The sequence below is a fragment of the Pseudorasbora parva genome, chromosome 10 (genome assembly GCF_024679245.1).
Source record: "Pseudorasbora parva isolate DD20220531a chromosome 10, ASM2467924v1, whole genome shotgun sequence".
Lineage (NCBI taxonomy): Eukaryota > Metazoa > Chordata > Actinopteri > Cypriniformes > Gobionidae > Pseudorasbora > Pseudorasbora parva.
In genome coordinates, this window is record NC_090181.1 from 24,671,631 (window position 1) to 24,685,714 (window position 14,084).

At 36.8% G+C, this 14,084-nt stretch overlaps 1 protein-coding gene across 1 annotated transcript in view; it reads left to right on the top strand.

Annotated features, from left to right (window-relative positions):
- Positions 1–14,084, top strand: part of abhd12 (abhydrolase domain containing 12, lysophospholipase) — a 32,974-nt gene that overhangs the window by 1,044 nt on the left and 17,846 nt on the right. Inside the window, exon 2 of the mRNA XM_067455642.1 lies at positions 41–191. Within this exon, the coding sequence (XP_067311743.1) occupies positions 43–191 (149 nt within the window). The 5' untranslated portion in view covers positions 41–42. The remainder of the gene's footprint in view (positions 1–40; positions 192–14,084) is intronic.

Here is a 14,084-nt window from a genome sequence, read left to right on the forward strand (position 1 = left end):
CATCCGTGTTACTGTTTACCTTTGCTGTTTCACATTTCAGTGATGCGAAAAAGAAAAGCCACCGAAGATAATGAGAGCTCATTTACGGATACACTACTGGACGGCTCCGATCTAAAGCAGTGCCACAAAAAGACAGAAGCTGCTTCTGATCCAGGAGACTCCGGGACAGCGATGGGAAGACGCTGCAGGAGGTGAGACTGACAGCTGATGTTACACATGTGGCACAGATAGTCTGTGGCTGACTATATAGCAGTTATTACAAGTATAAGTATCTGGAAAGCTAGCTCAAGACTTATCTTTGCTTAACATAAGTGATTTTCAACTTATACAGACCCAGAGAACCCAAGTATTTAAAAAAAAAATAGCAGTATAATAACTTTTTTTAAGAACATTGACAATTATGCATTTAGCTAGAAATCAGTTAATAATTAAAAATGGCATGAAATCACCCATATTACGTCATCTTCCATGACCCTGGCGTATGTTATGTGTTTTCAGCATTTGTTAATATGATATTACATACATTATTGTCATTCTGCTATAATCCTAGTGGTTTTAAACTTTTTTTCTTTTGAGGTATGAAGCCAAGTCTATTATTGAATCATAGTCCCTTGTGACGCTCTTGAGACTCTAAAAAGTATTAAAGCTGTCCCATTGCAAAACTAGATCAGCAACTTCTGGGTGGAGTGTGAAGTGATTTTAAGTTTGGGATATTTGTGCAGAGCTTATAAACTATGTGAAGTCAATGCTACTGTTTTGCTTTGAGGCTAGCTACGTGTTCATGTACTCCTAAATGTTGACAATACACTTGATACACAAAATATACAGATATACACATTTAAAATTGACAGGAAAACCTAAAATATTGATGACTCATCCTGCACTTCACTGATTTTTGTCTAATCAAATTAGGTTATTTATCTATTAAATAAGGCACAAGACCATCAATATCTCGTCCAAACAGCCTGTCTCAGTAAGAAATATCACTACAAAAATGCAAACTTTCATGAGGTCTTACCTGTTTGCAAGAAGTGCACAATCGTCTTTAGAATCTTGTTGCATTTTATTGTTCACGGTTGTTCAAATTCCAGTTCAGACTCCATAAACACTCAAATGTAGTTTTACACGTTTGAGATGCAATTGTCAAAGTATTGTAATTTTTGGGAAGTAATTTCTTTTTTGTGTCACAAGTGACCTTGTACATAGTAGACAGAGTATTTCTGTCGAGTCGAGTGGAAAGTTCTTCAAGCCAGATTTGGAGTCCGTCGGATGTCCCTTAAATGCAAAAAGAGAGCTAGTTTTCTAATGCATGGTTAAATGCTTTAGTGGCAGCAAAGTTATATCATCTGTTGACTTAGTGCAGAGCTGAGTCATACACTTCATGTTTTACTGCTAAATTGAAAATAATATAAGATTTTATCACTGTAGGAGGATGCATAGGGCATTGGAAATAGTCATGTTCAGCTGCTGTCCAGGCATATCTCTGCTTGATTTATAAGGAACAATATTAGGCCTTAAATGCAATTGTTCTAGAAATTTCTACTGTTTGCTTGCCAGAAAAACAGTCATGGTCGTGCAATGGCTGGGTTGATTAGAAAGAGTTTTAAGCAGTAAGAAAAAACAACAGTGAGTGTGTAGTGATGTCATTTTTCTCAGCCAGGACTTGCTCTGCAGATCGAAGTGCGAGGAAGGTGTGGTATTGCTGGACGTTCTGGTCCAGCAATATGATGTTAAAACATTGTACACTCAGCAAAGAAACAGTACAGCCAGAACATATTGCCGAATTGAGAACCTGGAGGTGTTGCCACAGAGCAGTGCTTCTCAGCTGATAGGTCGCATCCACAAAATGCTTTTAAGATAAGAGGATTGTATTAGGTTTCATGGTTGCCACATCACGTGAAAATAGAAACTGATTTTGAGTGAATTGCCTGTGACCTTTGAGCCAGGAGGTCAGTTAGAGACCTATGCCTAATGTTTTTGTAATGTTGCACTACCGTTCAAAAGTCTGGGGTCAGTAAAATGCTTTTAAAGAAATAAATACTTTCATTCAACAAAGAGCCAATAAGTTGATCATTAAAGAAAGTAAATATATTTATAATGTGAAAAAACATTTCTATGTAAAAAAAAAAAAATTCTTATAGTAAATAATTCTTATAGTAAAGTGTACAAAAATATAAAGCAGCACAACTGTTTTCATTGATAATAAAGGTGCCCTAGAATGATTTGAAACAATATGTTAAATTGTTCTCTGATATCTACATAGAGGGTATGTGGCTTATTTAAGGGCAGAAATTGTCCAGATACAGTTTTAAAGGTCCATTTACAACCCTATAAATTGTCCCTAGGATGTGATGCTCTGTTTTTGCCTTATTTGGAAGGGTCATGAATATTAATTTTGAGCTCTGCTCTGATTGGCTTATTTCAGCAGCTCACAGCAGTTCAGTAAAGCGGCTCGTGAGTCCAGACCGTCCTGACACAAAACAGAGCGGCTAAATGACACTTTAAGCAAAACATCTTAAAACAGAGATTGATCAAATGCAGCTTACTTGTTTATTGGTGTTTTCAGAACATCCGCGCACGAGAAAGAGCTCGTGTTTGTGTGGTTGCCAGATTTCAGTAATTAAATTTCCCAAACAGAGCTTTCTGTGAAAAGAACTTGTATACTATCCAGTGTTTTACCTAAACATGTCCAATCTGGCAACCATATGCACGCGAGCTCTCTCTCGCGCACGGGTGATCTGAAAACACCAATAAACAAGTAAGCTGCATTTTATCAATCTCCATTGAGTATCGTTTTAACTTATTTGGTGGAAAAGGTGACGTTTGCTAGAAGGATTGCGTGTACGATCTGTAAGCAAAGTATCTACGGTTGTATTTTGTAACACAAAATAATATTAACATTTGTCATTAGACACACTATTTAGTTTTGTATGGTACTTGGAGTATCCTATTGTTACTGTACTAACTTTAGCATCTTGCGTCATCTAGACAATGCCGTCTCTCTAAGAAACTTTCAATTTAATCAGAAATTGTTTAAACAGCTAATCAATAAGAGGATAAATTACTTACTGCTTGCAGGAATATAGTTGCCCCTTTCTTCAGTTTAAGACGCTGAGTAAAGCTTGCTTGAAATGGGCCGAACAAACAAACGATTTGTTGTGGTATCCGATTATAATAAACCTCAACCATGTGTCATGAGAGCTGTTTTTGCTATCTTCCAGTGTCTTGTTTACCATCAGTAGATTCGGCTTGTTTGGACAGATGCAAATGTTGGGGGCGTGCATATAAATGATCCCCAACGCTTACGTCATGGGTGGGTTTATGTTGAGAAGCACTTTTTTTTCTGTTGAGTTTTTGATTTACGAGATTTACATAAGAAGTAGGAGGCAATGGTGTTTGAGACTCACAGTATGTGATGTCCATGTACTGAACACTTATTATTTCACTATGGCAAGGTTAATTCAATTTTTCATTTTAGGTCACCTTTAATAAGAAAAGTTTCTTGAGTGGCAAATCATCATAATAGAAAGATTTCTGAAGGATCATGTGACTAAAGACTGGAGCAATGATGCTGAAAATTCAGCAATCACAGGAAAAAAATACATTTTAAAATATTTAGAAAACTGTTGTTTATGGTTATTTAATATTGCTGTTTTTATTTTTTTTATAAAATTTGGTGAGCATAAAATATTTTTTCCATAACATTTATTAATCACTGACTACAAACTTTTAAACGATAGTGTATTTGGCTATTGAAAATAAGCTAGAGCTCTTATTCATCTGATTTATAGTGGAATTTAGTGAGGAAACACTTACAGGTCTTAAAGGGTTCGTTCACCCAAAAATTAAAATTGTCATCATTTTCTCACCCTCAAGTCGTTCCAAATCTATATGAATTTCCTTCTTCTGCTGAACACAAAAGAAGATATTTTGAGGAATGGGGTAACCAAACAGTTGATGACTTCAATAGAATAAAAAAATTTTTTGGTTTTCAACATTCTTCAGAATATCTTCTTTTGTGTTCAACAGAACAAAGAAACTCATACAGGTTTGGAACAACTTGAGGGTGAGTAAATTATGGCATAATTGTCATTTTTGGGTGAACTATGCCTTAAAACTACAATAATGTTACAAAATATTGCTGTTAGTTTTAACTGAGCTATTGTTATAAAAGATTCCATTGAAAGATTGTAACGAACCTGTGAATTGTCCTGTTAAAAAGACATTGTTCGTCAAATGAAACCCTAGCAGGAAACTGTATGGTAAAGTTCTACCATCACATCTCATTTGAACTGAAATGCTACTCTACTATTGTACCGTATCTGATGCGGCAGTAATTGGACTCTCCTTCAGTGCTGTATGGGTCTGGGGTATTGGGTGCTAGAGCCGGTCATGTGTCCGACACAGGAGCTGCCGCTGGTTAGTCTGGTTGGATTGACCTTTGTGTGTCTGGCCTGGTTCAAGGTTAACAGGGTCAGTTTAGCTTTAATTCGCAGGATCTGTGAAATTTATTAAATTAGTTTAAAATCCCATGTCAAATTTTTAGACGTGGAAGTTAAAGGCCCAATAATTTGCTTGAGGAGCACAGTGTTGACTTTTTTTTCCTATTGAAACAGGATGGTTGGTAATACTTTGGTGTTTTCTCCTGGTATAGAAAATCATACATTTAAATACATATACAGCCTTTTTTTTCTTTTTCTAAAACATTTTGAGCTTATCCATTTTCAACCACTTCCAGAGGTTTAAAAAAAAACAAACTAATTTGCAGTGTAAATGAGCAGCCACAAAAGATTATTTGTATTCTCCGCCTAGCGCCTACTAGCCTAATGCGGAAACGGGAAGCGTGCTAGCCAGACGAGATTTAAACATTGTCATGATCTGAAGATCCAAGGTTTGAACATGAAAATGTACCAAGCTGTTAGAGCCGATCGAAAGCTGCTTTCCGTAAGTTTTTCATATGTTAATTGTGTGAGCTTATTTCACCTATTGGATCGAAAGATCTGGAAAAAGCCATACCTATACCCACCCATAGACCCTCCCCTTGAGGAAATGAGGACAGACGTAAGTAAAAAAAGAGACAGATTAAAACACCAGGTGTAAACAAATGTTTCTCGCTGGTCTATTTGTGACCCGATCGACCAAAACATCTTAATACCAGTTGTAAACAGGCTCTTAGATTACTTAAAGTCATCATGAAATGAAAACTCACTGTATAAATACATGTTATTGATCTTATTGCCAACTTATTTCTGTTTTTTAATGAAAATTTCATAACTCACTCGAATGACAGACTTGTCTCTGTGATTTATGCCGGACTTTAATCATTTTGTCCGCTTCCCCTTTCTTATAGTAAACTGCTTGGAATCAGATCTGCCTACATCCAGTCAACAACGGATGCATAGAACCATTTCATTCAGATGTACATCACAGTGTGGAAGACAAGCTCTTTTGCTACACTTATGTAGCATCATGACTAAAGCTAAAAGGAATAAAAAAATATTTTCTTTTTATGGGGTCTTTGAAATAGGTTGTTTGGTTGCGTTCCCTTTTTCTTAAAGACGTCCATCTTAACTGGCCTTAGGTGGTCTAGCCTTCAGCCTATAATGCCTCTTAACCATGTCAGTTGTTCACTCTGCACATTTCAACCTGCAATTCTGGTCTTTTCTCGCATCCTGGGATCAGGAGCTCTAGATCAAAAGTAGACCCAAGAGGCGTCCTAACGTAGCAATTTGGTGTCTTATTTTAGCTCTTCTTGTGAAAGTATGTCAGGTTTGATTGGAAAAAAAAGTCTTGACAAGGTGTCATCTTTTGTAATCTTTTTTTAGATTTCAGGAAGACTAATAACAGATCTTGACAATGACTTATCGGAGAAACAGGCTAAGAGTGTATTAGCTTTTTCCCCGCCAGTGTTTTTTAAGAAAGTTGCCAGGCAGCAGCATTTTTGATCATTTTCACAAAACTTGTATGGCCCCCAGAATATGTTGTATGAATATCTGAACATGCAATATATCAAAAGAAAGAACATAGCATCTGCTTTTAAACAAACAAATAATAATCGTAGTGCATCCTTTTTTTTCAACAATTGAATCTGGGTAAGTTTAATTTAAAAAAGCAATAGTAGTTAAGTTGTGTTTTGCTTGTTTCTGCTTCTTTTTCTATTGTGTTTTGATCCAGAGATTCAACACTATTTTTCAGAAGATGCATAAAATATGTTCTTTCTTTTGATATATTGGATGTTCAGATATTTATACAACATATTCTATATTTTAGAAGATGACACCTTGTCCAGACTTCTTTTTCCAATCAAACCGGACATATTTTCATAAAAGGGCTAAAATAAGACACCAAATAAGCCTTGGTCTTCGTGTCAGTTCCTGTGAATAAGATGGTTCACGATTGTCAACTAATCATCCAATAGCCACTAGTTCATTCAGTGTCCTTTTTTTCCTTTGACCTTTTTTCATCTTCACCTATACTGTCATACGCATATAGTTGGTTGTATTTGTTATTTGCACACTGTTTTTTGCCTGTCAAAAAGTTAAAAATAGTTAAAAAAGTGATCTATTTTTTTTTGAGATCCCTCTATTCTGTTCCATCTGTTTTTTCTAGCTGTTTTTGAGCAAATAAACATCAAGTGACTCGAAACCAGCCTTTAGAAGCTTCTTTAAATTTGACTAGTAATTCAGGCCAGCCACTGATTTGTTGAGACTACTCAATATATGTTGTTTTGCGCTTCCCAAAACTGGGTTGGTGAAATGGCAGCGATGATTCTTCTTGAGGTGGTTTGACGAAGACTAATCTTGGGTTAGACAGAGCGGTAACTAACTCTGGCGTCTCTGTCAAAAATGCTCTTTCAACCTTCGCTGAGCGGTCAAAGACACTCATTAGGGCGAGTGAAAGGGAGGAGGAAAGGAGAGCGGGATGAAGTAGAGAGCCTGAAACGTAGCACGCATCTATCTCATCCTTAGGAGTGCGGTGTCTACAGTTTCACATATCCCTTCACATGCTCGTCCTGGCTGATCTCAGGCCATTTGCATTATCGTGGCATAGTTCAATGCCATGGATGACTGTCATACAATTCCATATCAGCTGTTGTTTAAAAACAACAGGAAATCAAAACCTTAAACCTTTCTTTAATAAAGGGCATTGTGTCTTGTTTGTGAGTTGTGAACAAGAATTGCTTCATATGCACAGTCAACCATGATTCATTTAGTGTTTAAAAAGAGGGGAGTTACCACCTTAAGGCTAGTTTACACCTAAATGCGTCACATTACAGAAGTTAAATGCATTATTAATATCATTTCATTTTATCTAATGGGAGAAGCTAACAGTTAACTTCCTATATAATGTTACCAGAAGATGCTGTTTTTGCTAGTTTAAAAGCAGGAAGGCATTAGTGTCCTCTTCCCTAAGCTGTCTCAGTGTCACGTTAGTGCTCTCAGAGAGTCTAGTCCCTCAGACCTGTCATAATCTATTACATGTAGCTGCAGGTTTGTGAAAGGGCTCCACTTCTGCTTCTTCTTCATCATCTTCATTCTTCACAGTTTAACCTTCAGTTGCAGGCCTGTCTTAGTCTCATGTCTAGTCCTTTTTCATAATTCTGTCATAATTCTATCAGAATTTTTTTAGATAAAAATGGACAGTAAAGACATTTACATTCAACTTTGTCATCACTGGAATACATTTTGAAAATATATTAAAATTGAAAATAATACTTTTAAAATGTATGTATTTTTTTATCAAAATAAATGCAGTCGTAGATTTGGTGAGGCATAATGCTGCGTTTAAACTGCAAGGCATAATACACAGATCCGATCTTTTGACCATATAATCCCCCCGGTCTTTTTATATTCACAAATTTTGTATCCAGTGTCTGTGATTGCTTTTGCACGTAGGTTTTGAATGTCCTCGCCTTTTAAAATGATTACATGTTTATCCTATTTATACCATGACCACTTGACAGTATGGACAAGTTAAAGCTGTCATTCTTGTTTGCAGTGAAACATTTTGTGAAAATAAAATAACAACAGATAAAAATAATGGTATTGTTTATTAGTTATTTTATCTATGGTTTTAATGTAAAAGTAAAGTAGTGTGGTAAGATTACACTTACTTTCAATATATTGGCGAGAAAAAGGTGTGTGTGTGTGTGTGTGTGTGTGTGTGTGTGTGTGTGTGTGTGTGTGTGTGTGTGTGTGTGTGTGTGTGTGTGTGTGTGTGTGTGTGTGTGTGTGTGTGTGTGTGTGTGTCTGTGTGTGTGTGTCTGTGTGTGTGTGATTACCTGTGTGTACAACATTATCACTGAGAAATGTAATGTAGCTTTCAGTTGCAAACCTATTTGTTTTTGTAAATACAGGGCGGTGGCTAAACATTTGGTTTCTGTGTTCCTGAATGATTCTATGTGCACAATCACTTACCTATAGGCAAGGCAAGTTTATTTATATAGCACATTTCATGCACAATGGTAAGCCATAGTGAATTACATACAAAAGGAATTAAAATAATCACAACATATGCATAAGAAATAAAAATAACTATCATATTTAACTAAAGGCTAAAGTAATATTCCTGACTACCTGAATCACTATATATAAAGTGTATATAGAGTTTGCTGAGCATAATATGACATTAAAGGTAGGGTAGGCAGAGGCTAGCAATAGGAGGCTATCTTTGTAGGCATAAGATCCCACCGTCCATTTAGCCTCCTTCAAAAACACATGAACTAACACAGCCAGAGCAAAGTCTGCAAAGTGTCATGAGAGATGCCGTTAATCAGGATGTGAAGAGTTTCAACCAGTATAACACAACGTGTTTCTGAAAAACTACCTTAAGGTACCCTGTCTTTGTTAGGAAATGTGTAACCCTCCCCATGTGGTTGCTTGGAATCATAATTGAAATCGGATACACGTGTTTAGACATAGATCAGATGTACAGATATTGGATTGGATTATCGTAATTATCAAATCACAAAGGCTGCGATTATCTTTTATGCGCAGTTTGTCAGTGTAGGACGGCTCTGTGATCAGTAGTAAATGCTGTTCCATCTGAAAGCACTGCAAGTTTCAGTTGCTTATAACATGCATTTGAAAAAGCCACATGCGTCAAACATCCAAACATGAGAAGCATTTAGTCATGTTTAATCAAAGCGTTTTAATATGTTTATTCAGCTGACCGATAGTATGATGTTCACAGCTATAGCGATTTCCACATTTTTCCGTGAATGACGTGTGCTATCGTACTTCTGCAGCATATACTTGGAGTACCCTGCGCGAAACCTCCCTCTAGCTTGTGGAGAAGTGTTAACTACTGATCACAGCCGTGCTGCACTGAGAAGCTGCGCATGCTATTATCAAATGGATGTCTAAAAAAAAAAAATGTTGTGCTGATTTTTTTTTAGTTTACACATGTGCAACAATATACAATCTATATCAGACATGAATAAAAACGTACTTATGTGCCAAAGTAAGCGCAACCCAAGAGACTTAAAGGTGCACTGTGTAACTTTTCCACCCACTAGAGGTCGTCTATTCAAAACAAAGGGGTAGTTTTATGGTAGTTTGGTAGTTCGTCAAGTTTGAGTGCAGATTATTGGGACATGGTCTTCATCTCAAAGCCAGAAAAGAATCAGGAAACGACACGGTCAGAAATCATGTTGATGGATGTGATTATTCACATTAACATTACTGTAGTATGAAACTGAGCAGGACCGAGTGTTGTGGAGCTGAGCAAGGTCGCTGGAGCGGTTGTAAATGAGACGAGCGCAACACTTTTAATATGCCACAGTTTCCGAAGCCATTTCCGCTTTTCTGGTCATGATGAGTATGAGGTGACGCAGCTCTGTTTATAATAATAGATACATTTGAGTGTGTTGAAAATGATGTCATGACGTTACTCTGTGGGTTTTGCTCGACAGCTTCTGTGACACTTGTTACACGCTGCGAGAGTAAAGCGTTTCTGCCAAATAAAACTGGAAACCGAGGGTAACACCGATATGACAGGCAATTGACAATTGACTGGCGACTCCCTCAGACGTCCCGTTTCCTTTGTTAAAATACAATTTTCTCATAATTTACAAATAGTTGGAAACATTTGGGATATTGTAAGTACTCAACTGAACAAAATATATACACTAACCTTGTGGTTTTGGGATATTTAAAGGAAGTGTATGTAAGATTGTGGCCAAAATTGGTACTGCAATCACTTTCAAATTACTGTAGAGGGATGTATCCCCTCTCCCCCTCCCCCCTGACTCGAGGTTGCCAGATAGGCTGCAGGATCCAGCAGGAACAATTGTAGCTGCAGCTGTGGTAACTAGAGCAGAGCTGGCCACCCGGATGCAGAAACTCTACTCACTTTGTGATTGGTCGATAGGTGGAGGGTGAAGCTTCAGGCCGAAACACAACATGTCAACGACAACATTAGTTGAGGGCTCAACAACAACTTTTAAATGACAATATCCTGGCCGGACTACTGTTGTCAGTGATATAAGTTTTTGAAATTGACATGATTTCTTAATTTCTAGTGACATATCAGGGACATTTTATGATTAATTGAAATACGTTTCTTACATACAGTTCCTTTAACTGATTTTTTTTTTTTTTTTTTACATAGTGCACCTTTAAAAATAAAGGCTCTTTATTGCCATCGATGGTTCCATGATGAACTTTTAGCATCCATGGGACCTTTGAAATGCACAAAAGGTTCTTAATATGGGAAAAAGTTATTTATATTTTATTAAAAAGTTAAAACTTTTAATAACTGTTCACTTAAAGGTTCTTTAGGGAAACAAAAATAGTTGCCATCGCTGCGATTTTTGGAACATTTATTTTTAAGAGTGTGCAGACCGTAACTTTTTTTAAACATTAGTGTAAACGTATATTAACTTTTATTATCATTCATTATATTAAACAAAGCAGATCCATAGTTCAGGTACATTCAAATAACTTTTTTAACTATTTGTTAGTGTTTTAACTACTGATCTTTTAGCATCATCCAGTATGTAAAAAAAATTGTTTTCTTAAGTCACTCCAGACATTTATCAGTGGGGATTCTGACCACTAATTGATCATTAGTATTTAGCCTTCGGTGGTCTACAACTAGACCAGGATATTTAGGACATTGATTTGGGTAGCTGCAACTGAGAGCTCTAAAAGCATATCCTATGCCAATGTCTGCCACTTAGAAACTGTTGTCTGTTACCCGAAGACAAGAGACAAGCCTTTGGCGCCTGACAGAAGGAGAAGGAAGAGACAAAAACAGTTCCCTGATGTCTTGAATTTGGCTTCTTAGAATTGAGTGGAAGTGATCTAACTGTGGCTTTCAATAAGTTAGGGCTCACAGTTTGAGGTTGGCAGAGGGATACATTGGTTTTGTTTGTATGAAGATGCCTTTGAATCTAAAGCCCATGAGATCTGTCAAGAACAAGTCAAACCTGCAGAACTTATCCTTACTTTTTTTTCTCTTTTCTGTGGAACACAAATTATATTTTGAAGTCACTGCAGACTAGTGTTTGGAGGTAAAATTCTTTGAAATGTCTTCTTTTGTGTGCTTCTCTTGTGTTTATGTATGGTTTCTTGCATACTTCAGTGTTCTTGTGTAATTCAAGTTAATCCTAAAGTAGTTCAGTACAGCAGGATCTTATTGCCTGTCTGCTCTGGTAATGCACAGAATCATGCAACTGTTCCCTGCCAAATACGTCGACCTGAAAATGACCCAATCATTTATTCATGTAGAATCAGACGTGCATTTAGGGTTTCACTTTTCCTGCATGGTTCATGCCAGGTATATATAATTACACTAAAGTAGCTAAATAGTGGTCAAACAACTGCATAGTTTTATCATTTGAGCATTGCGTATGTCACATTAGCGCTTTAGACTGATCAATGAAATGTGGAGGTATTCTCTTTTATAAATATTGAATTAATAGCTAATAAGTTATTCATGGGTTTTTGAATAACTATAATATTCTTTTTATGAAGACGGTTGACTGCTGCCACTGCAGACTTCTGAATAAAGTCATTAGTGGTTTTTAAAGTCTCATTTCTATTTTAAGACTTATGCGCTTGACTTGGTGATTTCAGAGTGTGAAGTGTTACTGTGTATAACTGTGGGAGTTGTGTGTTGGAGGTGATCATTTTTAGAGGCTTGCTTCCTGTCAAATGCAGAAACTGAAACACAAATAGAGATAAATTACCAAGATGGTGCTCTAAAGCTGTCCAAAACTGTCAAATTACAGTTAAAGAGCAATCAGCTCTGAAAAATTATTCATTCTAATTTCTCCAAGTACACTGCCAATAAGGGTCGCTAAAATCTATTTTACTGTTTTTGGATAAAGGCTCTTATACACACTAAGGTTGCTACAAGGTTGATTACAAATAAAATAAGAGTAATATTATAAAATATTATTAGAATTTGAAATAACTTATTTTGAAATGTAATTTATTAGTGTGATGGCAAAGCTGAATTTTCAGCATCATGCCAGCATGTTTTCTTAGCTGAATATTTGGTGTGTCCCTCATTCCTTCCCATATTTTTGCTCCATGTACGAGTCAGAAACTCTTTGTCCCAGTGCAGACTGGACTCCTGATGCCCAGACAGCCGTAATAATGTCCATATGGCATTGGATCAGCATGGCTTAACACATTAGTGTTACCCTGAAGGTTTAAAGCTGTGGTTAGGATGCTCTGGGCAGGCATGTACCTGCAAAAACAGCATGTATAAACCCTGAACTGCACATCTTATAACCAGTAACACACTGTAATCTATCAAGTAACAGACAAGTAAATGGCAAGTTCTATGAGATACTAATGTGTATATAATCAATAACATCTTGAAATGTTATACACACAGCACAATGGCAGTGTCTATAGGCACTGTGCAGTAATGAGTCTCAGTGCAGCCTGTGTGTGCTGTATTTAGCTCTGCTGTTATACAACAGTCTTGCTCTCTCTCTTTATCACAATCGCCTTGCACTCACACATGAGCAAAAACTCTCAAATGAACCACATGGACACAAACACTCAGGCGGTCAGATCAGACCTTCTGCGACTTACTGTCAAGTTACCAAACGTCTTATCTCTGCAGGGAATTTGAGATCAGCCGCCTGCTGCATTAATCACCTTGAATAAGTTTAGAAGTGTAATGCAGTCAGAGCTGTGGCTTATTGGCTGTTGGCATGCTGACACAATAAGATGGGAGATGAGGTTAGAGAACTCAAACCCACACAATTTCCTGTCTCCTCTCTACTACCCCTTTCTATAAATGTTGCAGTAAACAAACAGTTGATTCTATTAATCAGTTTGTTCCAGTTTATTTACATTCTGAATACAAATTTAAGCGTTTCTTTAGTTCTTCATACTAGTCAATTACATTACTATTTGTTTAAAGTTAGAAAGTGTTTTGAAGGAGGCAGAGGAAAGGTCGTAGGGATGTTTAAATGTGGTGGAATTGATCCAGGATCAACCGGATCAAACCGGATGCTCAGCTCTGGCTTGCTTCCTGGCTTGCTTTCTGACTCTTCTTTCACCCTGTCTGGGATGTTCTCTCTCAGTATGTCCTGTCATTAGATTTCATATGACTGCATCGTTATGGATGCCATATACTGCAAAGAAACTTATATATAGTATAAACTATATATAGTGTATACTACTGTTTAAATTTTTAATGTTTTGAAAGAAGTCTCTTGCTCATCAAGGCTGCATTTATTTGATTAACATACAGTAAAAAAAAAGTATGTTTTACCTGGGATGGCAAAGCTAAATATTCAACAGCTATTACCCCAGACTTCAGTATCACATGATGATTTGAATCTGCTTATTTGCTCAAGAAACATGGAAAATACAGTTTGTACAGTATAAAATCCATTATGCCTATGGAATGTCCCCAAATTTCACAAAAACAAACGTGTGTTAGTATTTCATTGTTTAAGTAATCCCCTGGTCATGACTTGGGTAGGAAAATTTCTTTCTCAGTTTAAGATGCAAAGGAGGAAACAAAACCAGTTCAGTACAGCAGCTTTTCACCACAAACCTCTTAGCAGTCACATTTTAATTTGTATATCAGCCAGACACAAGCACACACACAGA